This window comes from Trachurus trachurus (genome assembly GCF_905171665.1).
Source record: "Trachurus trachurus genome assembly, chromosome: 10".
In the NCBI taxonomy this organism is placed as follows: Eukaryota; Metazoa; Chordata; class Actinopteri; order Carangiformes; family Carangidae; genus Trachurus; species Trachurus trachurus.
In genome coordinates this window covers 21143978-21170949 of record NC_139894.1, presented here as the reverse complement: position 1 = coordinate 21170949, position 26972 = coordinate 21143978, and the positions used below count along the sequence as shown (strand labels likewise).

The 26972-nt window shown below is 41.6% G+C and overlaps 7 protein-coding genes across 9 annotated transcripts; 1 reads left to right on the top strand and 6 right to left on the bottom strand.

Moving 5' to 3' along the window:
* Window positions 1-502: 502 nt before the first annotated feature.
* fam53c (family with sequence similarity 53 member C) lies at window positions 503-6162 on the bottom strand. The gene is made up of 5 exons (XM_083981329.1): window positions 6124-6162; window positions 3880-4129; window positions 3712-3772; window positions 2794-3626; window positions 503-1985 (listed from the first exon to the last, which is right to left on the bottom strand). The coding sequence occupies exons 2-5, from the start codon at window positions 3961-3963 to the stop codon at window positions 1731-1733; spliced, it is 1233 nt and encodes a 410-aa protein (XP_083837455.1). The 5' UTR covers window positions 3964-4129; window positions 6124-6162; the 3' UTR covers window positions 503-1730.
* Window positions 6163-6613: 451 nt separating this feature from the next.
* On the top strand, window positions 6614-11228 carry phykpl (5-phosphohydroxy-L-lysine phospho-lyase). Of its 3 annotated transcripts, none has more exons than XR_014595708.1 (13): window positions 6614-6890; window positions 7002-7120; window positions 7205-7364; window positions 7453-7527; window positions 7613-7700; window positions 7787-7903; window positions 8039-8121; window positions 8221-8446; window positions 8634-8788; window positions 9398-9487; window positions 9575-9757; window positions 9866-9910; window positions 10276-11228. XR_014595708.1 is itself a non-coding variant. In XM_083980836.1 (13 exons), the coding sequence occupies exons 1-12, from the start codon at window positions 6832-6834 to the stop codon at window positions 9907-9909; spliced, it is 1350 nt and encodes a 449-aa protein (XP_083836962.1). In that variant the 5' UTR covers window positions 6614-6831; the 3' UTR covers window position 9910; window positions 10276-11228. The 3 variants fall into 3 exon arrangements, 1 of the variants encoding a protein (XP_083836962.1); XR_014595709.1 differs by having other exon boundaries at window positions 9575-9765; XM_083980836.1 differs by having other exon boundaries at window positions 9575-9708.
* On the bottom strand, window positions 11220-14601 carry hnrnpaba (heterogeneous nuclear ribonucleoprotein A/Ba). The gene is made up of 9 exons (XM_083980837.1): window positions 14492-14601; window positions 13780-14026; window positions 13178-13346; window positions 12912-13070; window positions 12690-12821; window positions 12478-12568; window positions 12181-12336; window positions 11995-12080; window positions 11220-11553 (listed from the first exon to the last, which is right to left on the bottom strand). The coding sequence occupies exons 2-8, from the start codon at window positions 14010-14012 to the stop codon at window positions 12010-12012; spliced, it is 1011 nt and encodes a 336-aa protein (XP_083836963.1). The 5' UTR covers window positions 14013-14026; window positions 14492-14601; the 3' UTR covers window positions 11220-11553; window positions 11995-12009.
* Window positions 14602-15936: 1335 nt separating this feature from the next.
* On the bottom strand, window positions 15937-18508 carry nme5 (NME/NM23 family member 5). The gene is made up of 5 exons (XM_083980227.1): window positions 18285-18508; window positions 17368-17573; window positions 16502-16602; window positions 16288-16406; window positions 15937-16129 (listed from the first exon to the last, which is right to left on the bottom strand). The coding sequence occupies exons 1-5, from the start codon at window positions 18435-18437 to the stop codon at window positions 16046-16048; spliced, it is 663 nt and encodes a 220-aa protein (XP_083836353.1). The 5' UTR covers window positions 18438-18508; the 3' UTR covers window positions 15937-16045.
* A 734-nt stretch (window positions 18509-19242) lies between these two features.
* On the bottom strand, window positions 19243-21108 carry LOC310992250 (small ribosomal subunit protein RACK1-like; the record flags this gene model as incomplete). Its single annotated transcript, XM_083980269.1, has 7 exons — window positions 19243-19355; window positions 19588-19698; window positions 19914-20054; window positions 20326-20436; window positions 20663-20758; window positions 20958-21023; window positions 21103-21108. 7 exons carry the CDS (start codon window positions 21106-21108, stop codon window positions 19290-19292), a joined length of 597 nt encoding a protein of 198 aa, XP_083836395.1. The 3' UTR covers window positions 19243-19289.
* A 207-nt stretch (window positions 21109-21315) lies between these two features.
* LOC310992203 (small ribosomal subunit protein RACK1-like) lies at window positions 21316-23088 on the bottom strand. Its single transcript, XM_083980220.1, has 6 exons — window positions 23025-23088; window positions 22730-22825; window positions 22394-22504; window positions 21982-22122; window positions 21657-21767; window positions 21316-21428 (listed from the first exon to the last, which is right to left on the bottom strand). Exons 2-6 carry the CDS (start codon window positions 22736-22738, stop codon window positions 21363-21365), a joined length of 438 nt encoding a protein of 145 aa, XP_083836346.1. The 5' UTR covers window positions 22739-22825; window positions 23025-23088; the 3' UTR covers window positions 21316-21362.
* A 294-nt stretch (window positions 23089-23382) lies between these two features.
* LOC310992710 (small ribosomal subunit protein RACK1) lies at window positions 23383-26885 on the bottom strand. The gene is made up of 8 exons (XM_083980863.1): window positions 26667-26885; window positions 26009-26180; window positions 25086-25233; window positions 24791-24886; window positions 24455-24565; window positions 24043-24183; window positions 23724-23834; window positions 23383-23495 (listed from the first exon to the last, which is right to left on the bottom strand). Exons 1-8 carry the CDS (start codon window positions 26773-26775, stop codon window positions 23430-23432), a joined length of 954 nt encoding a protein of 317 aa, XP_083836989.1. The 5' UTR covers window positions 26776-26885; the 3' UTR covers window positions 23383-23429.
* Between the last annotated feature and the right edge of the window lie 87 nt (window positions 26886-26972).

The following is a 26972-nucleotide window of genomic DNA, read 5'->3' as shown; positions in this document are numbered from 1 at the left end:
TCACCTTCCGCGGCTGACCAAGACATATACGACTCCTCGGTGGTTACAGGCAGGCGTGCCGATGTGATTATATTAAAAAAAAAAAAAAAAAAAAACTTTTCTAGCATGACATAACTTTATCCGCTGTTGAATGTTTTCATTGATACACCAATTCATTAATCATCTTCTATTTGACACAAATTTAATTCAAGTGTATGATGTTGGTGTGAAATGCTTTTCGTGAAAGAGTAAATTTAGCGATTTAAGCATGATACATTTTTGCTGTTAACGTCAGAAGGAACTTAATGTTTTACATTTCGAGGTAAAATCTGTATTATACTGAAATCAGCCGCTAGAGGTCACACGGTAATCTTAATAACCATTTGGCCCTTGTTTTGCTCCTTCATTTGACTCAAAGCAGGATAGATTATTCTTCAGTGCAGGACAAAATATCTTTTGGAAAAAAAATATCATTCTCTATTAAATTTTTATTTGTACATAAATTGTGCAACAGTTATATTTCCATCTGAAAACACATGAAAAATCATTTCTGAAAGGCCACCAAATCATTTGCATCACTACCGCCTCACATACACTCAGAATTGGCTCGACGTGTGTACCCACTCTAACCACTGTACAGTACATTTCATTGTGCCCTATGAAGTCCAGCTGCAGCATCAATGCAGTTATTCAACTGACTATTATAGTGCATGTGCCACCTGTTCAAAAATATCTGAATCGGCGCAAATGGAGATTGCAAAAATGCCTGGCTGTGAAAAGAAGACCAGAGCACCAAGAACTCTGTATTTTTAAGCTTAAGGCATGGTCAGTTTACAATATCGTCAGTATGACTACTGAAAAGATCTGCTGAAAATTCTCCAAAAAGATAAGCATATATTAACAAAAAGGAGGAGCCATCCCTTCTTCTATGACAAGAAAAGCTTCCCTTTGATGATGTAGAGTTGCTCCAAAAGGACAGGCTAAAATGATGACAAAACAGCAGTAAACATAGATTTTCTGTTTTGGGGTTGTGAGGGATTTCAGGAATTGCAGCAAAAACTTGGAATGTATCCTGTTCAAACAACAGGAGAGCATTTACATATAGATATTATTCTTACGTTATTTGGGCTACTCGAATTTTACTTTGAACCACACATGGCATCATTATGTCCATCTTTATCAGCTCACATATACTTGTGTCCAGACTCAGAGACCCGAATACTAAAGTAGACTGACTACACACCCGTGTGTAATGGGGCACTGAGGAATTCTTGTCTTTATCCCATTCAACTATAGCCTTTAGTGTGTATTCAAATCAGTTATGAGGAGATATGAAGAATATTCTGCTTACTGCAGTATATAGTGTTCTTTAATAAGAATATGTAAGGTTACCAAGATGCATACTGATGATTAACGCTAATTAAGACCTGTATCAATATGAAGTATTTGCCAAAAGTCTGTGTGCATGAAAACTTGCTTATTTGCTCATGCACATTTCCCTATGGAGTGAATAGGCAGGCACTGACATTTTTGTGAAATGTTGAACAGTGAACTAGCTCAAGTGTTACAATCATAATATTGTAATTTGATATTAGCTCCTAATTACTTGGTTCTTGATTACGAACTCTGGTCATATACCTTAGGAGGGCAGCAGGTTCCCAAGGATTCTGCCAGAAGAGCGCACAAAGCCTACAGGTGTGCTTAACATGGTTATGAATGCAGTAATCACACTGGGAGCACCCAAGGAGTGGTCAGTTTTCTTCAATAAGGTTCAAGTCCAGGTCTGTGCAGTCTCTCTCAAAAACAATCTTTTGTCCTCCATCTATAACAGTCCTTTTTCGTTTGTCTTCTTCCTTGTCTTCTTCTTCTTCACTTTCACTAAGTGGCCCAATGCTTGCTCGTCCCAGGAACTCAGCAGGGGAGAAGGCCGAGCGCTGTTCTGCCTGGGAAGACACTGGAACTATGCAGCCACCTGTGCCACACACTTGGCTCTCACGGTTACCAATCTACACAGGAGACAGAGGCATCATGAGCATCATGTGACAATCTCACTATTAAACATGTGGCAAAACACCTTACTAGCTGCTGATACACCGATACCAGGTTCCAGCCTTAAGGTAATAAAATAAAGCTGTTGCAGTAATGACATCACTGGCAAGTATGTATGTATATGAATATGTTGTTTAATCTTGATAATAGGTAAAACACAACCTATTTGACAGACATAGATCAGAGAGTGTAGGCAAGCCTCATGGGTGCAAGCAAACCAACATACTGTCAAATTCTTGGAACTAAACTTCACACCCACAGTCTGGTTAAATATGGTAACATAAGCACAAAATTAGGGAAAAGTAAACTTAAATAAAAAGGCTCATCATTGTTAGTACCAGTAAGTCTTGAAATGTTTTGTTTGTACAGCCTTTAAAAGACTCCTTGTCAAATGCTTTATTTAGCAACGAGTGAAACCTGTAACTCCGGTGTCATTACATATGTTTCAAGCTCTGCTTGGAAGTTGTGTCTTTGCCAAGTGAGTAAAATAGTTTGCATTTAAACAGTCCCAAATGTAAATCTGACTGCACTGACAAGTCTGAGACAGGATTATGGACACTGATAGCATAGGGGGTCGAGCTGAGTTACAGTTAATAGGGAATATCCCTCCAAGTTCTAGGTGACAAAAAATATGGACAATGTAAACTCTACCAAGCTGTTTACTTCCTGGAACCAGCACCTATGTTTATGTCCACATTTGCACCAATGTAAAAGCAACAGACCGCTTCCACCTACCACGACAGTCCATTGGACTTCCGAGCTCACCTGTGTCATCTTGCTGAAGTCAAGGCCTGGTCTAGGGTACGGGATAACATCTGGGTCATGGCGTCTCTTCAAGCGAGGTTTGCGCATGTCGCAGGGTTGTGAGTGGCACCGCGGCAGTGCCGGATGCAGGTCACGCCTAGAGGAAGATGGTGTGCTGCAGGCTGAGGTGGGAGATGGAGACAAAGCTGGATGCTCCATGCCAGCACGGCCATATGTCATAGCAGAAGCAGGGGAGGGCTGGGGGGGCAGGAGCACAACAGAGGTGTCCTGAATGTGCACAGGGGAGAGGGAGAAGCGGCGCTGCAGCATTGAATGAGAAATCAAGGGGGCTGGTGAAGAGGAACAGGAGGAAGGAGTGGCAAAGGAGGCAGAGCATGCTCCCTTCAGTGTGTCACAGGGGTCCCATGGGAAGCTCCATGGCAGTGGGGAATCAGAGGACAGTGCTAAGCTGAAGAAGGTAGGGCTGGAAGATGAGTGTAGGGAGGAAGAGGTGAAAGAAGAACTGGGACCACAAAGTGGTAAAGAGCTGGCTCCAGAGCCTGAACTAGATGCGCCTCCACTTTGGCAGCCTCGTTTGACTGGGGTCCAAACCTTAGATGCACTAGGATGCCAAGTGGAGCGGCACCGAGACAGGTCCTCTGGAACAGAGAGGGACCGACAGTGGCGTTTTGGAGGTGGTGGCGGAGGTGAGCTTTGGAAAGCCTTGTCTATGAAGGAAACCTCTGTTCTCTGGACATGTTCTCCAGCATGGGAGGGAGGCCATAGGTAGTCGAGTCCACAGGAATCATCCAGAGGATTGGATTTGGATGATGAGTGTGTAGCTGTGCTGGTCTCTGAAAATGCCAAAAGACAGACATGAGACAGATTCTACAACATGGAATTGCAAATTGTGCACTGAATTCACTAAACAGAACTTGCCTGGTCTTGATCGAGCAGTACTCCATGAGACAGTGGGACTTGAGCCCACTGTAGGTAATGACTGTAATATAGTAAAACGTGGTAACTTAGATCAGATTCAGATGAATCAAGAGCAAAAGAGCATTTTAAGGGACAACAAAAAAGATGCGGGGGTGGTCATGAACTTACCACATTCACATTGAATGAGAAAGCCTTGTGATAAGGCTCTTCCAGACTCTGCTTGCGGAGCTGCTCTGTGATAAGTGTGACCATAATTGTAGCTACGATCCAGGGACAGACATGGATGATGAGGAGATTTACTGAGGGCAGTCGAAACTTTGTCAGTCAGAATCCTGGCGTGGTTTGTGGTGTCCCCTCCACACCTCAACCAGCCAGACTGACCTGCCTGCTCACTATTCCACCATCATCGTTATGGCACCTACAGGGACAGATGAGAAGGGATCCATATAAAACAATGTCAAAGACTGACTGAAATTGCTATCACACAGATTGCAGAGAAAGCACCCCATTGAACAGAAGCTGATAAATTCACCAGATAGAGACAAAAATGGGAACGCTGCTAATGGAGACTTTTCCTTCAACATGGAATATTTTTTGTCTGGAAAATCCCCACACAAAAGGAACACAATGACTGAATAAATGCGTTCCAAGTTTTGGACGCGTTTTCTGTGAGACCCAGGTTTAGATTTAAATGCTGTCTCATTCACACATCAAAGGCAGAGACGGAAGTTCATGTTCACAAAAGGCAGAGAGAACACATGGATGTGAGGAGACGAAGAACAAAGAAACACTTCACATTCCATCACAGTGAACACGGCCACTTCTTTGAGACTAAAAACATGAACAAGTGTAATTTCAAAGAAATTGCTGAGTACACCCCAAGTGAAAACCTCTGGGGCAATACCATGGCAATCAAAGCCAGTTGGGTCCAATAAACACAAATGACAAGAGTTGTGAACTGTGAAAAGCATGGAAGGGGGAGGGAGAGACAAAAAAGGGAAAGGATGGGGGAAGTGTGTGAAAAATGAATGGGGATAGGAGTTGGAAGCATGCCATGTATCTTTGCAAGGGGGACAAAAGAACAGTGACCAGGTCTCGAGGGCTTATATTACCAAGGCAAAGCCAACACGGTGTGATGTGCTTTGAAAACCGAGGACCACAAGACAGCCTGTGTTTCATCATATGCCAAAAGCACAGTTAGCTGGCCTTTGTGATCTCAGAGGATCTAATGGTTTCTGAATTCACAAACATCTTAGAAGATTAACCTACATTGTGCATGTGCATCTCTAACTGAAAGTAATATACAACACATTATGTATATCGAAAGTATAACAAGTGTGACACAGCCCTTTAACCTTTGCACTGATCTTTGGAAGTGCAGAGCACCAAAACTCTAGTGCAAAATGCTGACAAACCATATATTTGTGTGTACACTTAAAAGAGTGCGTTTCAATATCAATTACAAGCTAGGCTATACATTTAGAGTTCTAGACAATGAAAAAGACATTGTTTCAACACTTGCTATTGGTAGTCAGATGTAGCTTTCAAGGCCTTACTCCTTGTGGCAAATATGGTGCTACACTGTTAGCCTAGTTCCACATGCCAGAGGACAAGCTACTTCACCAGCACAGGGCACACGCTGTGCCTGTGGCAAAAGCCACTAATAAAGAAGCTCTTCCTACAACAAAATGACTCGGTTTGCTCAGAAACAACCACCAGTAGTCCTGTCAACCAGCAGCTGATATAGTATTGTAACGCCACTTTTAAATCTCATAGAAACTTTATGACGTTACTACAAATTAATGACATAATGTGTTCAAAACGACAAGCGAGGCTCACAATTAGGTTATGTGCTTCTGATGTGTGCACTCTTCGTCTTCATTAACGTACAAGTTGAAGTCAGTGTTGCGCAGCTTGCCCTCATCCCAAAAGCAGAAGGAGTTGTGTTAGCCAATTAACATTAAAATCTATATCGTTGTCGCTAATGTTAGCTACAGGACAACTGTTTGTCATTGGCCATGTAGGACTTACGAACATGAGGCTAAATTTACTAGCTAAATTGTATAGATGCTTCAGCTGGTGGTAAAGTATAAAGTGCGCTAGCTCAGCAACACGATGCAGCCCATGAAGCACCAAGTTATTAGCCGGTTCTGTTAGCTAGCTGAGAGGATAACAAGTGCCCTAACTAACGTTACTAGCATTAACGTTAGTTTGCTCTCACTGGCTCTGTTGCTACAAGGTAATAGCTTTAAGCTGCACCCAGCAGCGACTTGATTCGCTAGACTAGAGTAAAATAGTTGATGGTGGATTCATAGGCTGTCTCGATAATGTAAATCTAGATTAGTTGTAGCGTTAGCTTGGTTACGCAGCTTGTTTGCACGCTAGCATGCTACAGCTGTCCTGATGTATTACCTGCATTCAGTGGTTCCTTAGCAACCGAAGCTGCACACAGCGCACCGGACGGAGCGCAGTAAAGCGGTGTATTTATAGCCTTTGGACGATACCAATCCAGAGGTAGTTTTAATACACTGGCTACAAAATCGCACTTGAAAGAAAGCCCGTGAATTTATTACAACTCCCAGATGCTACAAACTACATTTTTCACTTGATTTGAACGGACATATTTTTAAAATAAAATGCCCTTATGTTATTTTATACGTCTCTGTCCCATGAATAGCCCTACAGTTAGACCCTTCTAAATAAAGCCACAGCATCAACGCAACAATTCACCAAACAATATCGTCATGAAATGTAAATGTTATTTTCAGATATGTGTATTATAGTAACACTTATGTCATTTACGCAGCCTACCTATCTGCAATAGAAAAATCCGTTGCAGAATGTCAATAAACCCAAATTTACCACTGACGCATGCGTAGTGAGTGTTAGGACGAGAGCAAAACAATCCAAGGAAGTCGGAGTCAGTCTACATCTCCATACATATTTCCCCTCATCTTAACCCGATAAAACCAGTATTTTCAGCATAATACAACCCTAACATAACCTTACCTTAGATGCGGAGGAGCCGCAGGAAACACAGCTCTAACGGAGGGAGACATTAAAGGGGAGCAGACTATCGTCACCGCCTTATTTAGTAGCTACGAAGAAACCAAAAAAGTCATGGCACACCAGAAACTCAGAAAAGAAGAAACTCTTGCAATGAGGAGGAGATTGATCGGGTACGTTGGAGTAAATCTCGACCAGCGTGATCTCATTTTCATGTTCAATGCATCGTCTACTGCTGTGCGTGTACAAAAAATACTGACACGTGTTATTTCATTTGATTACAGGCAGTCATGCAGACTATTTTACTCAGACGACCCTGTGAAAATAGTGAGAGCAAGAGGACAGTATCTATTCGATGAAAATAACCAACGTTATCTGGACTGCATCAGCAATGTTCAGCATGGTAACACATTATATCATCCTGTTCATATTTAGGCCAACTGCCTTCGTGGAGTTCATCCCACAAACGGTATGTTTTCTATTGTAGTGGGCCATTGTCATCCAAGGATTACAAAGGCTGCTGCAGCACAAATGGACCTCCTGAACACAAATGCACGATTCCTGCATGACAACATAGTCATGTATGCAGACCGCCTGGCTGCCACCCTGCCTGACAAGTTGTCTGTCTTCTACTTTGTTAATTCTGGGTAAGTGCTATATGTGAAACACACACTGCCCCTACAGAATAAAATTAATAGTATAACTCAAGTGACTTTACATCTGTTCTTGCACCAGTTCAGAGGCCAATGATCTTGCTCTTCGCTTGGCACAGCAGTACACCCAACATGAGGATGTCATTGTGCTCGACCAGTAAGTATAGTGTTCTAATCCAACACGTTGACCCTCTGACAATACACTCGCTTGTGGATTGCAATTAACTCTTCTTTTACACTAGTGCATACCATGGGCATCTAATGTCCCTCATCGACATTAGTCCTTACAAGTTCCGGAAACTGGCGGGACAAAAAGAATGGGTTCATGTGGTGTGTAAATTTAAAAGAGCATCATTACAAAAACTGTCCAACAGTGGACCCCTGTCCTATGAGAAATATGTATTTCATCCACCTAGGCCCCCTTACCAGACACCTACAGAGGCATATACAGAGAGAATCATCCCAGCCCAGGCCAAGCATACGCTGACACAGTGAAAGACCTAATAGAAGAGGTGCAGAAGAAAGGCCGTAAGGTACACTTTGACACATTACATGCAGCCTGAATGAAATAAATAACATTCAAAACATTTACCATTATAATTTGAATAATAGAATAATGCAGTAATGCATAACATCATACTGTTTTTTAAATTTCCTTTTCCCTATAGATCTGTGCCTTCTTTGCTGAATCATTGCCAAGTGTTGGAGGACAAATCATATTCCCTCAGGGATACTCAGCCAAAGTTGCAGAGTGAGTGGTGACTCAATTTTCATGGTGTGTTTTTTTTTTTTCCTTCAGCAACATGAACATTAATGGTGACATGGTTCGCCCCCCTCATACGCTCCACAGGTATGTGCACTCGGCTGGTGGGGTGTATGTAGCAGATGAGGTGCAGACAGGTTTTGGACGTGTGGGAAGTCACTTCTGGGCCTTCCAGCTGCAGGGAAAGGGTTTCTGTCCTGACATAGTAACCATGGGCAAACCAATGGGCAATGGTCATCCTTTGGCATGTGTGGCAACCACTGTGGAGATAGCGGGAGCTTTCACAGCCAACGGAGTGGAGTACTTCAATACGGTGACTATGCAGTTACCTCAATGATATATTCATGACTTTGCAGCTTTAGAGTTATATTCCAGTAAACTTGCATTAGTATTTTTATTAGCACCAAACTGAAAAACTTCCCAAGTGTAAAAGAATAAATCATATGGACTACCCCTTGTTGCACTTATCAAGATGATTTTTTTTTTCTAACTTTGTATAGTTTGGAGGGAATCCGGTGTCATGTGCAATTGGCCTGGCAGTCCTTGATGTGATAGAGGAAGAGGACCTAAGAGGGAATGCCACGAGAGTGGGGGCTCATCTTAAAGATTTGCTTACAAAGCTACAAACAAGACATCAAATAATTGGTGATGTCAGGTAAGGATGCAATAGCTAGAACCCTCAGGCTCCCCAAACTCACAAAAGTCATGCTATTCTATTCTCAGAGACCAAGCTAACAGTGAGAAAGCTGATAGGATTATAATTGATCTCACTAATGTTTCAGGTTTTGTTGCGCAATAATGACAATAAAATGTGCCCAGCAATTAGGAAATAGTGCATCTTAATGTCATACATACACATTATACAGTAGCAGAAGAATGGAAAAAGAAGTTGTGTTAGTATGAACTGTCCTTGAAAGGATAACGTTTCATGTGAACCAATGAAAATACCTGTGTGAATGTGCAGGGCATCTGACAGACCATTATAAAAACTTTGGCACCTCCGTTGGACATGTTTTCATTTTAGCACTTATGTCTAAAACACACCAATCCAAAACACTGAGCTTGAACTTGGATGTTTTGCCTTTTTTTTTTGTTAAAAATCACTCCTCCCTTATCATTATAAAAAGTGAACAGGATCACTAGATGTTACAGAATTTTGAGCCACATTGCTTTGATAAGAATGTGTATGCACAGTACACTACTTTTACACCCAGCGTAAAACTGTTTAACATGGTTACGTAACATTAGCTATTCATTTTTGCAGAGGCGTTGGACTGTTTGTTGGACTAGAGCTGGTTAAAGACAGAGAGCAGAGGACTCCTGACACAGAAACAGCAGCTTTGGTGGTGAAGAGGTATGGGATTGTGTGATTACAGTGGATAATAGGTATAATTTGGTAGTTTTTGTAAATGAACTTGCCATGTGGTCCCCTTTGATCCAGGTTGAAAGAGGAAAATCGGATCTGTGTCAGTACAGATGGCCCCTATGAAAATGTCGTGAAGTTTAAACCCCCTATGTGCTTCAGTATGGAGGATGCAGAACTGGTGGTGCAGTGTATTGACCGCATCCTCACAGGTTAATACCCAAAATACCATCTTCCCACCTCAGCTGGCACCACAGGACTGTAAATATGTAATAGACTCTACACAAAATACTATTACATTTCATTAAAGATGCCTTTCACATTCATTACTGAAATGCACAATGACATTGAATTTTCTTATTCTCACAGATGTGGACCCCAATGAGCTTAAACTGGAAAAGGAAGACATCTAAGGTTTGTTAAACCTGTAGAAAAACTTTTAATTGCATCAGACATTGTCAGATGGTCACATTCATAAAGTTCAGAGGTAGAGATATGAATGTCTATACTTGAGGTTCCAGTAGATCAAACAAGTTCAGTCACTAAACCTGACAGAACATGTTGCTGCCTTGCGCTCAACACTGACAACTGTGGGACTGTAGGTCACTTTGTTTTTTGAAATACATTAGTTAAAGTCTGGTGTATAACAGCTGTCACTATCCATAATTTTCAACTTAACAAAGCTAAAATTCAAGGAATAGAAAAGTAGTGACAGTAGATGGCACTGATTTGTTTGGAGCTGCACAACCTCAAAGTTACATTTTTTTTCTCCCCCCCAGGTGTTCAGTGCCAATTGATGCTGTGGCATAGTCAGTTCTCTGATGACTCCCTGCCAAATGGAGGCAGTCATACTACAGAGGTAGCACTTATTTAGCACCTGGGAATTGATTGATATAGTAGACACTAATATGACATGAATGAACTTCTATGAAGACTTGTTAAATTAAATAAACTTTATCACCATTTCCTCACTCGACCTTAGTTTGAATTTACTTATACCGAGAGTTGCATTATTTAAAAAAAATAATCAGTCCCAGCTCATAACACTGATCAGCAACATGTTCTCAATACACATTATGGTTGAGATAAGCACTTACCAGACCACTATCTTTAACTCCTGGACACATTCACAAAAATGCTCAAGTATCGCTGTTTCACATCTAGTGGGGTGGGTATTAACACTCAGCCAGTTATCCTGCAGGTAGTGAAGCCCTCTCCCACAGCTTCCCAAAGAGGCATCCGTAGAGATGTTAACATTACTCAAGACAAAACAAGCAAGCCATTTAACAGTACAAAACATTTAACATTAACTTTACAAATAATAACAAAAAGATCCATGTGTAATATAAACCAAAAGTTTATTTCTACCAATTTGCCCAAGACACTAGAGGAATGAGTTTCCAGTGAGAGAGGGAGTACCCTCTTACATTAACAGGCTTGCGTTCAGTTGAATAACACTAGTAAAGCCACTTAAAATTGCAGACATGATGGGGGAAGAATCTCCTTAAAAGCCAAAAAAAAAAAGAAAAGAAAAGATGCTGGTTGTCTTCGTCTACTATGCCATCTGCAAACATTCATTGATACGCTTACAATGAACTTTTGATTAGTTTAAATCCCTTATTTTACCTCACCCCACATCTGAAGCCATGCAGCTTGCATCCAACACTCAGCACGGGAGAATATAACTAAAGATCTATAAACACCAAAAGAAAAAAAAAAAAAAAAAAGCAAAGTTGTTTTATTTGTGAGCTTTAAAAGCTCTTGCTCCTGCTCATCTGTAAATCCAGTAGACATGTAAAAATACAACCATACAATACATTAGATTCAAAAAGGTACCAAAAAGTACAGTAAAAATAACACTTCCATCATTGGAAATGTAAATGGACACAAAACAATATAAAATAAAAAGTGGAAAAGTGACATTTGCTTCCCCAGTTCCTCACTTGATCTGTACAAATGGAGCATGAGTCCAAATTTCTGCCAACTCCAAAGGAAAAGCCAGAGCCCATGTTCGCTGTGGTCAGACCATGGATCTCTTTTTCTTATTTACTTTAGACCTTAAGAGAAAAACACGGTGCTTAACGTTACTGAGAATAAACCAAATATGGCATGCAGTTACACAGAGACAGACAGGTGCATGAATGAGTTTGACAGGTCAGTGAATGGACAGACATACTTAGGGGGAGGGGGGGGACACACGACCGCTAGCTATTACACGTAGCACCCTGGTGAAAGGTGGAACGGCCCTTACTCCTGTTAGCAACCACCACCAACTCAACCCTTATTGATCAAGTAGTGTTTGTAGAGATGCATCTTAAGATGGCTGACAGGTGGAATGAATCCATCTTTAATGATCACAGACCCCACAACACGACCTACCCTAACCCCACCACAATGCTTGAATGGATTTAGAGTAGATGGAGATCTTTGGGGTCAAAAAGGCACCAATGGTTACAGCTATGTTCTCATACTACCACGGATGATGCAAAAATGCATACCTGCACTACGTGTGATCAGTATGGCTTGTAGCTACTCTGGTGGCCTCCACGTCTTGGAGTTTTCCCATAGCTTGTATTGCCCTGGTCTGGAGGACAAGAGAAAAAGGGACTGAGTTCTTCTGTACAACAAGGAGGACCAAGAAAATAAAGTTTCTTTTTCTTTCCCTGGGGGCACTTATCGCTTACTGTAATCGTAGCCACCCCCATAGCCGTAATAACCAGCAGAGTAGTCATAGTTGCCATAGCCGCCATATCCGTAGCCTTGCTGTCCGTAGCCATAGTTCTGGTTGTATCCCTGGTTCCAGTAGTTATTGTAGCCTTGATTCCAGTTCTGGCCCTGGCCTAGAAGGTGAACAGGTGAAGCCTATGTCACAACTCTCCAGCACAGAGGACTCAAGACAGTTAATCCACACAAATTTTTTATCTACGTTCAATGTAGGTCAAAAGACAGGCTATGCTAATATGCACATAAAAGTTGCTTACCTGCACGTGCCCTTGCACGTCCACTATATCCACGGGCACCATACTGCTGCTGCTGGTAGACCTCTTTGGGCTGGGCTATTTTAATTTCACACTGGAACATCGTACAAGAACACAATACATTTAAAAGTGAAATGGCTTCTAGAGAAAATTATGAAACTATGGTACATTACACCCAATTGCCCCTCAATACATAAAGTGAAATATCCCATTACCTTGCTTCCACCAACATTATGGTACTTCTTCTCCAAAACTTTCTTGACGGGAGCTTCTTCTTTATATGTGATGAATACAAATCCCCGCCTCTTTTCTGTCTTTGGATCTTGGGGAAGCTCAATGGTCTCAATCTTAAACAAATGAAAAGCAAACATGGGACATCAATATTTTGTGACGTAATTCTGTCACTTGGCATACAGGCAAAACTCTGAATGATTTACCTCTCCAAAGGTCCCAAAGTACTCCTGAATGACCTCCTTTGAAGTGTCAGGGTTAAGGCCACCCACAAAGATTTTCTTGACTGGGTCCTTCTTCATGGCCATGGCTTTCTTGGGGTCAATCTGTCGGCCATCTAACCTGTGCTCCTTCTGTTCAAGAACCTGAGGAGGAAAATAGAAAACGTTTAAAAAATGTTTTTACCCATCTAGTATATACACGTGTAAACATGGGTTCCTTGAGCTTTGACTTAATTTTATTCACAACTCACCTTTTCAACACTGACTGCATCTTTGAAGAGAATGAAGCCGAAGCCTCTTGACCGGCCTGTCTGCTGGTCCATCTTAATGGTGCAGTCTGTCACCTCCCCAAATTTAGAGAAGTAATCCTTGAGATCCTTCTTGCTAGTGTCCCAGCTGAGACCACCGACAAACATTTTCCTAAAACACACAGAGGAGAGGGGGTGTTTAGCGTTACAGGCAGCCCTGCTACTCCAACTTTATATATGGCTGTGGGGGGTGGGGGTGAGCAGGGGGGTGTAAATGTACACACTGTTCCACAACATCTGTTGACCCAATGACGTAGGCAGGCAGACTATAGTTGCAATATGGCTTCGGGCTATTTAACGACAATAATTCGATATAGCAAAAAAAAAAAAAAATTCGCGATCTGCCAACAGCAGACACCGCGTAATTATTGCTTCTCATGAGTCAATACATGTTAGATTCGATCCCTGCTCGAGCGCCCATCCCCCCTCCACTCTGCACATGGCGCCAACAAAGGCCGGTTGAACAAAGAAACACGGCAAAGCACGAGTGCATACAGCAACTGTCGGCTTCTCAAAGGATCACATAAAAGCCATTTTAGACTCACCCTGCATCCTCCTCGCCCTTGCTGGCGTCGATCTGTCCGCCCTCGTTGCCGCCGTTCTGCGAGTTTCCGTCGGCGTCGGCGTCGGGCCCCGCGCCCTCTCCCTCTCCCTCTCCGCAGTCATTCGCGGTGCTGTCGTCGTTCCCCTCTTCGGTGAGGTCGGCTCCGTTGAAATCATCGTCGACTTCGTGGCCGTTTTCCGACGTTTCCATATACTGCTGCTCTGTCTCAGACATTTTCACTATTATGCCTAAACCCAAAGGGCGGAAGAAAAAGAATAAAATAATGAATTTACAAAATCACAGCGATTATATAACCCGTCATACCCTACACGCTTCGCCATTTACATGGTGCCAATAAATGGCATTTCCCACCATTTTGGCTGGCACTACCGCGCTCCATACATTCCCAGGAAGCCTCATTTGTTGCCGAGTGCAGGCAAATGGCAACAGGGTAATGTTTACTTGCACAGCGCAGTAACCAGCCAACATCTTAAAGTACATATAGGCTACAGCCGGAGATTAGAAAAAGTGGAACCATCTGTATCACACTGATAACCCAAGCCGAGACTGTACAACTCACATTCGCAGTTACGTAATGCAGAGGCCGTGCTAACCGTACTCTATCAATGTTCACATTTTATACCAATTGCAGACATTTAATCAACGTCTACAAGAAAAAACTACAAAAGAACTACGGCAAACATAATACTTACGTGACAATATAATGAAAAAACCAAGGCTAAAGTAGTACGAAAATCTGCTTACTGGTCACACAACCGGAGAGCGCTCTTCAAGATGGATTCTCCCACACGACGACAACTCGTGGTTGGTTTTCTAGAACCGGCAGAAAAAAAAACACATTTCTGAGGAGACGGTGTCTGATTGGACAGCTGCTGCTGCCACTCACGGCCCCGACCAATTACACACGAGCTGCTTTCTTTTCACAGAAGACGTTCACGCCCGTAATACACAGGAAGGAACTCCGAGTACCTTTTCTGCCTCAAATGAAAATGGTCTTCTATTTCAGCTCGACACCGCCAGTACGTTGTGTTGAATAATGTTCGTAAGCGCTGTCTTGCATTGCAATTCTCTTTTAATGTGACAGTCACATGTAGCCGGATTCAACAGTATCATATCAATGTACGTGTAAAAATTAAAAGAGAAGCGAGGGAAATGTCTGTTATTGACAACTAATCTACTAGATCTTTTCATTAATCTTTGTGCATATGGACATTTAAATCAGCATGTATTGGACATAACAAGCCATACATCAAATACATAATGAAATACAGAGTTTATAATGCAGCTTTGGTTGGCACTATCAAAGAGTTGCTGATTCAACAAATGTGGTCCTGATTTGCTGTGTTAGGCTACTGCAATGTAATGTATTTATATTTTGATTCACCATCCTGTAGATATATGAATAGATAGCCCTTCAGTCTTTTATAGCCTCCTGTTGAAACAATGAACCAGAAAACGCTAGTCACAGTTACACGTGGCAGATCAAATATGCTAGACTGAAATGGCATGGTAGAGATAGATTTACACATTCAGCTACATCTCAATTAACATTATGTTTACGGTATATCATGTTTTTTCTTTGTTTTCTGAAAAACAGCAAGGATTATCTTTCATAATCAAGTCTGACAGCTGCAAACTGCTACAAATATCAGAATAAAACAATGTGATGCAAATCCACAAAGTGAATTGATCTACTTCATACCCTTCGTAACATTTGTCGTATGAAGGTGTTTTGAAAATGACACATCTTGTGTTTTGTGGTTCGGTCAAATATGTTTATCAAAACTACTGAGTGTTTGGTCCAACTAAGTCTTCTCAGGTCATACAACTCATCCACTTCTGCAGCGAAACAGTGTTCATTCAGTACTTTCAGTTAGTAAATTGATTTCAGAATTTTAAACCCTGTGGCTGATTTACAAGGAAGTTTAAGACTATGCTTTATTAAACAATAAACAAATGAAGATATGTTTTTGAATGATTAGGATGATTTATTAGACCACTTTTGTAAATCTGTGATGTTATAATTTGGGTTATGAATCCAGTCCCACTGCTTTGAGAAGTACAAACAAGGATAAATGGTCTATAAATGTGATAACTTATACATATAAAACAAACACACCAGATGAATGGTCCCCAAATAGTCAGTTATTTTATTGTAGTGCTGAACACATTTGTTAAAATATTACAATGGCAGATATTTTGCAATTTCTCTCTCTCTCTTTTATTTTTATTTTTTTGCCCTGGTGTCATTCTGTTTCTTCCACAATAACTCCGTCACATATTTGAGGCTTGTTTGGATTGTTTTCCACCAGCCAGTCAGCAAGCCAAACCTATTGCAAACCAAAGTGTAGGAACATGGACCACAGTGTTTCAGGAACCCAATTACAAATCCAGCAAACAACATGGTAAAAGTAACACCAATAGCAATAAACAACAGCTAAATTAATCAATCTGTTCATCTGTATAAATAATGAGCACTAACACTTACACAGGGGTTGTGTGGCTTGTGCTTGCAGAGCTCAGTGAGTCCACGTAGTAGAGTTGGGTTTACATTTCTGCTCAGGTATTCTTTGATTCTTTCTCTTGAGGGAAATGGCTCGATTACAGCTGAAGGGAGAAAAGAAGTCAAGCACACAGTCTTTAGTGTTAATTTCCACATGTATATTTGAACAACAGTATATGTGAGAGTGTGTATAACTTACAGTTTGGAAACATGAATTTAATCTCCCTCTCAGCTGCATGAAATGACTCACTGCCATGGAGTCCGTTTTTCACGTCAGAAGTGCCATATTTTGCTCTAAGGCTAAGGAAAATATATTCATATTCAATATACCGGTAAATACAAATACTTTTGTGTGGGTTGTCATGACCACAGACCTTTACCCTCCTACTTAAGATAAAAAGAACAAGTCACAAAGGAGTCAAATCAAAGGATGACCAGCATTTATGATGCAAGGTGAACTATGTGCTGTTTGCCATAAAGTATGAGTCCTAGCCTCTGACTATTATGACTCAAGATTGTCAGAGTCCTTTTTAATATTTAACAGTCAGAGGCCAAGGCTCGGAATCACAATCCTTATGAGCAAACAATGGTTAATCCACACTGTATCAAGAACACAGATAATATTAAGGGTATTTTTAACTGTAATGTAAAAATGTGTAATATAGTATGTCATTATTTTGTTCAACATAATGTGTGCATCACATAGCACTCTGGGTCTCTCCAACCCAAGTATTGACACCAAGGATCACAGCAATATTCGAGTGTTGTGACACTATAATGTGGAAGTGCTCACAAAAGAAAAGTGAGACATGCACTGATTTCATTTTGTTTAACTCTCCCTTTCTGTGTATAGACTATTGAAGATCGGTTTTATTAGTGCCCGACTCTGTTCCAAGAAACACATAATGCATAGGCAAGAACTTGCATATTTCGCTTCACACAATGAGATAGATCACAGGCCTGATTTGTATGTATTCCCCATATAGTCAGCCCTCTTAAGCAGGGAGTCAATCAAAATGCCTAATCAAACAACTGAAGATGGTAACTCAGAAGGAACAAACCTACCATTCTGGATGAGTTTCTTTAGCCTTGGTGCTGTTTGCAGGCCCAATAATGGACTTCCAGTGGGCAATAGCATTGTTGCGGGCCAGAGTCAGGGCAATGATGGGGCCAGAGCTCATGAAGGCAGTCAAGCTGGGAAAGAAGAACTTTCCATACTGGTCTGCGTAGAAGTCGCTACATTGCTCTGGAGTGAGCTGCAGCCTCCGCCTCTGCCATGGGAATGATGATTTGGACATCAGATCAGAGACACAATTAGAGAAAGGTGAATTACATTTTGTGAATTAGAATGAAACCACTAATTTATCATTCTCAAACCATTCAGATGAGTAAGACTAGTTTTTACTGACTTCACTGAGTTGGAGAAAATATAAATCTTAATGATTTCATTTTGACTTGAAACCAAATGACTTGGTATTTCCCCAACTGATGCTGTATTTCTGGGGTCATACATGATACAAACTCTAACCACATATCACTTAGGCTACTGTTTTTAAACATTTTTGAAAAAGATTTGTGTGACCATGAATATGTGCCTAATAAAGCAGCGGGCGCGCCCTCTAGTGGACAAACTATATAATGGTACAGCTGCACACTGCCGTAAAAACTGTAAAACATAAGTTATCAGACAACGAAAGCAAAATTAGCAGTCAAAAAAAAAATCGAAGAAACCCCCTATCTGTTTATCTTGGGATAGAAAAAGGAAAAACCCAAACTGTCGCCTCCAAAAACACTTAAGTTATGAAATAACGTTATCAAATGCCTTCTTGGCACACGTTAGGTTGAAACCGTTTGTTTCTCCTAAAAACAGTAACGTTAAACGTTCAACGGGAGAAATGTCTTGTACTACAGGGCACAGTAATTAAAATGCTCACGTTATTCTGTCCACCGCTGTACTTTCAGACAACACATGTTAAATTTACCTGCAATATAGCGAAGCCCGACTTGAGGATAACGTCTTCAATCTCCTCACTTTTGTGAATGACATCTGGTTTAATGATGGCCAGAGTTCTCTCCACGTAAACACGAAGTAGTGAATTTTGGTCTGTTCTTTCCTCCATGTCAGTCTCAAACATCTATAGCCCTGTGTTAAAGATTAAATCGTATGATGCTAGAGTGAAGTAAAGTCATTAAAGATGTAAGAATATCGAAGAGCGGTTACTTTACCACAGCCACACGGCCTTGTGTGTTCAGGTTGCTCGGATACGATTGTTCGCCTACGGGAAGCCAAATGGGACAATACATATAAAAAATGACCGACGGTAGCTATGTGCACACTCACTGAAAATGACGTGTTTGAGTTTTACTTACTTCACTTTTACAGCCTTTCAATAAAACCAAATTATGTTGCTCTTGTCACCTCTGCTTCAGCTATTTGGTGTGTACAAGCACATTAAAGAGTTTGGGATGAAAAATTCTCCTTCATATTTATGAACTTATGTTGCAAAAAAGAAATACATCTGGTTCTTAATGCTCTCAAAAGTAATCATTGAAGTTGTGTTTGTCTGTTATGGATTATGCAAGAGACACTAGCTTTTATATATTTTTAAGGCCCTTCTAGGCATATATTCTCTGTAGTGAATTCAGACATCAGCACTGGCAACCAATGATTGTCTGATACAAATCATAGGTGAGGGCCACAAAGATCAGTGTCTTGAAGAGGCATACCACCATCTGATCAGACTGGATGAGATCGCCCCCTACATGTTCTTGTAAAGTGTAAATCAACTTTTACCTGTGTAGGAAAACACTTTGGTTTTAAAATTGCTTTTGTCCCTACTTAGTGAAAATTTGAAGAAATTCTACCTATAATAAAAATCATATTGCAAGCATTATAATCAGTGACTTGTACTGTTGAAACCAAAACAAAGAAAGCACACGTCCTTTTCAAACAGTCTTTTATTCAAAGTCTCATCAACGAAAAGTTCTTATCGGGTTCCAATGGTGACCTGCCACACTCTGATCAGGTTGTCAGTGTAGCCAGCAAACAGGGTCTGTAAAGAAACAGGGAAAAGATTAACTTCTCAAATAGTCAGTCATTATAATCCTATAGTTTATATAATAATAGTCAAGTGTTTTTCTTGTGCCCCTCATATTTGCAGGACTGTCACCATTTGAAATCAGAGTTAAAAGTGAATGGGTATAATCACCAGGGATAAAAACACCGACTAATGGGAAAGCCAGCCATCTGAACTGGCAGCTTGTTAAGAGCCGAGTTTTTCGTACCTGTCCATCAGCAGACCATGCCAGGGAAGTACACTGTGGGGGCTCGGCCTTGCTGTTTGTGCTGATCACTTCCTGTCTCAGCTCATCCACAATGATCTTTCCCTCCTGATCCTAATGAAGAGATGGTAGAGGGCAGATAGCAGTTCATCAGTGACAAGTTACAGCATTCAAAACTGCACAACCAAAACTGATCCATGTTAAAGCTCAGAAAAGCCTTTTTTATCATCATCAAATAAACAGTTGGCATCATATTTTCATCACTGACTTTAGGTATATAGTGCTAATGCACATATTGGTAATGTGATATTTAGGATGAAGTCTTTTACCCAGATCTTGATGCTGGGGCCAGTGGCGGCACACAGCCAGTAGCGGTTGGGGCTGAAGCAAAGGGCATTGATAGTGTCACCACTGTCCAGGGTGTACAGGTGCTTGCCCTCATTCAGGTCCCACAGCATGGCCTGTCCGTCCTGAACGGAAAGAGACAACAACCATATTTTAAAATTACATTATAGCAAATGACTTAAGACATTTGTAGCATAAACATTATACATCTTCATTTTTAAGAGCAGGTATCACTCAGAAACAGCCTCTTTATCATCATAGTTAAACAGATGCATCTTGTGTTTTCCATCACTGCTGAAACCTGCTCACTGGACTTGCACTAGCCTTTCTATTGGGTTCAGAATGAAAACCATTCAGACACTGTTGAATATTAATAACACATGTATATAATCATACCTTTCCACCAGATGCACACAGGGAGCCATCGGGAGAGACGGTCACTGTGTTCAGGTAGCCGGTGTGGCCAATGTGGTTGGTCTTCAGCTTGCAGTTGGCCAGGTTCCACACCTTGAAAAAAAAGGATAGAGAGAATATGTTACACTTAAGACACAAGTACACAACCCATCATATGAAGCTATGTTTGTTGCACCCTCATCAAAATTTTGTCATCGCTGATCGTCAGATAACATATGCTTGTTTTTAAAAATCATTGGGCAAACAAAATGTAGGAGACAATTCAGTAAGAGAACCGAAAGTCACAAAGTAAAGGGAGGTTTAAAAAGTAACATCTTACCTTGACCATCTTGTCCCAGCCGCAGGAGACAATGATGGGGTTGCTGCTGTTGGGGGAGAAGCGCACGCAGGACACCCACTCAGAGTGGCCCTCATCCTGCACATTGAGGAAGTAACATTAAAAATTTAGATGATTGTCTTTTGCCACATGTAAATAGTTGACATCGCTGTGATCAGACAAGCAAGATGGCAGAAACGATTGTTTTTTAAACTAGTGATGACTGCAAAGTTTCAACTTCTCATTTGGAGTAGTGCAAAGCCCTAGTGTCGTATTTTAAGGTTGGCTGGCAGCTCACCTGGATGGTGTACTTGCAGACTCCAAGAGTGTTCCACAGCTTGATGGTCTTGTCCCGAGAGCCAGACTCAGATTATGCAAGAGACACTTGTCTGATACAAATCATAGGTGAGGGCCACAAAGATCAGTGTCTTGAAGAGGCCTACCACCATCTGATCAGACTGGATGAGATCGCCCCCTACATGTTCTTGTAAAGTGTAAATCAACTTTTACCTGTGTAGGAAAACACTTTGGTTTTAAAATTACTTTTGTCCCTACTTAGTGAAAATTTGAAGAAATTCTACCTATAATAAAAATCATATTGCAAGCATTATAATCAGTGATTTGTACCATTGAAACCAAAACAAAGAAAGCACACGTCCTTTTCAAACAGTCTTTTATTCAAAGTCTCATCAACGAAAAGTTCTTATCGGGTTCCAATGGTGACCTGCCACACTCTGATCAGGTTGTCAGTGTAGCCAGCAAACAGGGTCTGTAAAGAAACAGGGAAAAGATTAACTTCTCAAATAGTCAGTCATTATAATCCTATAGTTTAATAATAGTCAAGTGTTTTTCTTGTGCCCCTCATATTTGCAGGACTGTCACCATTTGAAATCAGAGTTAAAAGTGAATGGGTATAATCACCAGGGATAAAAACACAGACTAATGGGAAAGCCAGCCATCTGAACTGGCAGCTTGTTAAGAGCCGAGTTTTTCGTACCTGTCCATCAGCAGACCATGCCAGGGAAGTATACTGTGGGGGCTCGGCCTTGCTGTTTGTGCTGATCACTTCCTGTCTCAGCTCATCCACAATGATCTTGCCCTCCAGATCCTAATGAAGAGATGGTAGAGGGCAGATAGCAGTTCATCAGTGACAGGTTACAGCATTCAAAACTGCACAACCAAAACTGATCCATGTTAAAGCTCAGAAAAGCCTTTTTATCATCATCAAATAAACAGTTGGCATCATATTTTCATCACTGACTTTAGGTATATAGTGCTAATGCACATATTGGTAATGTGATATTTAGGATGAAGTCTTTTACCCAGATCTTGATGCTGGGGCCAGTGGCGGCACACAGCCAGTAGCGGTTGGGGCTGAAGCAAAGGGCATTGATAGTGTCACCACTGTCCAGGGTGTACAGGTGCTTGCCCTCATTCAGGTCCCACAGCATGGCCTGTCCGTCCTGAACGGAAAGAGACAACAACCATATTTTAAAATTACATGATAGCAAATGACTTAAGACATTTGTAGCATAAACATTATACATCTTCATTTTTAAGAGCAGGTATCACTCAGAAACAGCCTCTTTATCATCATAGTTAAACAGATGCATCTTGTGTTTTCCATCACTGCTGAAACCTGCTCACTGGACTTGCACTAGCCTTTCTATTGGGTTCAGAATGAAAACCATTCAGACACTGTTGAATATTAATAACACATGTATATAATCATACCTTTCCACCAGATGCACACAGGGAGCCATCGGGAGAGACGGTCACTGTGTTCAGGTAGCCGGTGTGGCCAATGTGGTTGGTCTTCAGCTTGCAGTTGGCCAGGTTCCACACCTTGAAAAAAAGGATAGAGAGAATATGTTACACTTAAGACACAAGTACACAACCCATCATATGAAGCTACGTTTGTTGCACCCTCATCAAAATTTTGTCATCGCTGATCGTCAGATAACATATGCTTGTTTTTAAAAATCATTGGGCAAACAAAATGTAGGAGACAATTCAGTAAGAGAACCGAAAGTCACAAAGTAAAGGGAGGTTTAAAAAGTAACATCTTACCTTGACCATCTTGTCCCAGCCGCAGGAGACAACGATGGGGTTGCTGCTGTTGGGGGAGAAGCGCACGCAGGACACCCACTCAGAGTGGCCCTCATCCTGCACATTGAGGAAGTAACATTAAACATTTAGATAATTGTCTTTTGCCACATGTAAATAGTTGACATCGCTGTGATCAGACGAGCAAGATGGCAGAAACGATTGTTTTTTAAACTAGTGATGACTGCAAAGTTTAAACTTCTCATTTGGAGTAGTGCAAAGCCCTAGTGTCGTATTTTAAGGTTGGCTGGCAGCTCACCTGGATGGTGTACTTGCAGACTCCAAGAGTGTTCCACAGCTTGATGGTCTTGTCCCGAGAGCCAGACACAGATTATGCAAGAGACACTTGTCTGATACAAATCATAGGTGAGGGCCACAAAGATCAGTGTCTTGAAGAGGCCTACCACCCTCTGATCAGACTGGATGAGATCGCCCCCTACATGTTCTTGTAAAGTGTAAATCAACTTTTACCTGTGTAGGAAAACACTTTGGTTTTAAAATTACTTTTGTCCCTACTTAGTGAAAATTTGAAGAAATTCTACCTATAATAAAAATCATATTGCAAGCATTATAATCAGTGATTTGTACTGTTGAAACCAAAACAAAGAAAGCACACGTCCTTTTCAAACAGTCTTTTATTCAAAGTCTCATCAACGAAAAGTTCTTATCGGGTTCCAATGGTGACCTGCCACACTCTGATCAGGTTGTCAGTGTAGCCAGCAAACAGGGTCTGTAAAGAAACAGGGAAAATATTAACTTCTCAAATAGTCATTATAATCCTATAGTTTATATAATAATAGTCAAGTGTTTTTCTTGTGCCCCTCATATTTGCAGGACTGTCACCATTTGAAATCAGAGTTAAAAGTGAATGGGTATAATCACCAGGGATAAAAACACCAACTAATGGGAAAGCCAGCCATCTGAACTGGCAGCTTGTTAAGAGCCGAGTTTTTCGTACCTGTCCATCAGCAGACCATGCCAGGGAAGTACACTGTGGGGGCTCGGCCTTGCTGTTTGTGCTGATCACTTCCTGTCTCAGCTCATCCACAATGATCTTGCCCTCCAGATCCTAATGAAGAGATGGTAGAGGGCAGATAGCAGTTCATCAGTGACAGGTTACAGCATTCAAAACTCCAAAACTGATCCATGTTAAAGCTCAGAAAAGCCTTTTTATCATCATCAAATAAACAGTTGGCATCATATTTTCATCACTGACTTTAGGTATATAGTGCTAATGCACATATTGGTAATGTGATATTTAGGATGAAGTCTTTTACCCAGATCTTGATGCTGGGGCCAGTGGCGGCACAAAGCCAGTAGCGGTTGGGGCTGAAGCAAAGGGCATTGATAGTGTCACCACTGTCCAGGGTGTACAGGTGCTTGCCCTCATTCAGGTCCCACAGCATGGCCTGTCCGTCCTGAACGGAAAGAGACAACAACCATATTTTAAAATTACATGATAGCAAATGACTTAAGACATTTGTAGCATAAACATTATACATCTTCATTTTTAAGAGCAGGAATCACTCAGAAACAGCCTCTTTATCATCATAGTTAAACAGATGCATCTTGCGTTTTCCATCACTGCTGAAACCTGCTCACTGGACTTGCACTAGCCTTTCTATTGGGTTCAGAATGAAAACCATTCAGACACTGTTGAATATTAATAACACATGTATATAATCATACCTTTCCACCAGATGCACACAGGGAGCCATCGGGAGAGACGGTCACTGTGTTCAGGTAGCCGGTGTGGCCGATGTGGTTGGTCTTCAGCTTGCAGTTGGCCAGGTTCCACACCTTGAAAAAAAGGATAGAGAGAATATGTTACACTTAAGACACAAGTACACAACCCATCATATGAAGCTACGTTTGTTGCACCCTCATCAAAATGTTGTCATCGCTGATCGTCAGATAACATATGCTTGTTTTTAAAAATCATTGGGCAAACAAAATGTAGGAGACAATTCAGTAAGAGAACCGAAAGTCACAAAGTAAAGGGAGGTTTAAAAAGTAACATCTTACCTTGACCATCTTGTCCCAGCCGCAGGAGACAATGATGGGGTTGCTGCTGTTGGGGGAGAAGCGCACGCAGGACACCCACTCAGAGTGGCCCTCATCCTGCACATTGAGGAAGTAACATTAAAAATTTAGATAATTGTCTTTTGCCACATGTAAATAGTTGACATCGCTGTGATCAGACGAGCAAGATGGCAGAAACAATTGTTTTTTAAACTAGTGATGACTGCAAAGTTTAAACTTCTCCTTTGGAGTAGTGCAAAGCCCTAGTGTCGTATTTTAAGGTTGGCTGGCAGCTCACCTGGATGGTGTACTTGCAGACTCCAAGAGTGTTCCACAGCTTGATGGTCTTGTCCCGAGAGCCAGACACAATCTGGCGGTTATCAGCAGAGAAGGCCACACTCAAAACATCCTTGGTGTGTCCAACGAATTGGCGGGTGGTGGCACCACTGGGGAAACATACCAATAATATCAAATGATCTCAACTGAATTAGATAGTAAGAGAAGCCCAAGTGAACTTGAGCACGTTTAATAACACTGGTAGAGACCTATTCCACAAGTAACGCTCACAATTAACAGGCAAAATAATTTGTCTTTCAAGATTTGGTCTTGATGAGTGCAAGACAGGAGTGATGAATATTTATCTACTGGCAGTGTTTACAACTGGAGGTCATTGAAGGTCTTGCAGAGTTGAAAGAAAGGTCTATGTGTGCCTTCTACCAGAATATTTAGTTAACAGTATGTGTTGAAACTATGTGCTGTCATTCTTGGCCAGGTCTCTCTTGCAAAAGAGATCTTGGGTCTCAATGGGACAAACCTGGTTAAATAAAGGTAATAATAATAATAATAATAATAAAACAACATTTGAGTACCAATGGTGACCTGTGTGATCTAATGTGCCATTATAAATTTCCAATAACCACACAAAATGTTACTTTTGTTTCAGATCTGACTTCATAATGTGGGGAAGGTTTTCATATACACCTGTTGCAACTCTGTTATGAAAATTGGTTGTATGCCAGTTAAGTTGACCAGTTCAAACCGACTCCCTTTGGGTTTAGTTATTTCTGATTCGTAGGACTTGGCTACAGTGGGTATGAGAGTGTATATGTATTTTCCACATAAGCTTGTAACTGTGTTTAGGATGAACATCTACAGATCATTGACCGCTACCCTGTGGATGACATCTGACCAGTAAGACGAGAGTCCACTGCTGGCACTTACGTGGTGAGATCCCACAGGCGGAGGGTCCCGTCCCAGGCGCCGGACAGGGCAAACTGTCCATCAGAGGAGATGACAACATCACTTACAAAGTGAGAGTGACCCTTCAGGGAGCGCTGGGGGATGCCATAGTTGGTCTCATCACGGGTCAGCTTCCACATGATGATAGACTTGTCTATGAAACACAAGCAGAAATACAATTCATGGTGTTAGCATCAGCACTGGATTAATGAGTTTCTGAGGAAAGCTGTCAAACATCGGCTCAACAGTTAGCAAGCTGTAACGTTACATATAAAAAGTTTAGTTGGTAGGACCACACAGTCGTGCATCTGCTTACATTAACATGTATGTTATCCCACCGGTACATACACTTGTGTATATTATCACACGTGTCAGATACAATGCAGAGCTAAAGCCTGGGAGTGTTAGCCAGCTCGGCTAACCGGTGTCTTTTCCCCCGGTAACGTCAATACATTACGTCGGTGTATAATAAACATTTTAAAACCACTACACGTGCTCTTAGCGGGTTATTATTGACGCCTCTGGTGCCAACTCACGTCTATTCGGTCATTTATCTCACGTTTCTGCGGGAAGCCAGTTAGCTAGCTGGCTAGCTGCTACCGGAGCCATATTGTCGGAGCCGGCGGAGGGGGAACCTCACCTCTGGACGCCGACAGGATCATGTCGGGATACTGGGGCGTCGTGGCGATTTGGGTCACCCATCCGCTGTGCCCCTTCAGGGTCCCCCTCACGGTCATCTGCTCGGTCATTTTGGCGAGGTTCGGTGGTGCCTTTTGCAAGGATGGATTCGGATTTTTCAGAGGTCCGGGGAAACCTAAGTCCTCATCGCATCTAGGCACAGAGGAAAAGGAAGTTCAGACCCGGATGCAAAAGCTATGAAGAGGGGAGCGGGCCGCGGGGCATTCTGGGAAATGTGGACTTAACGGAGCCTACGAAAGATTATTCA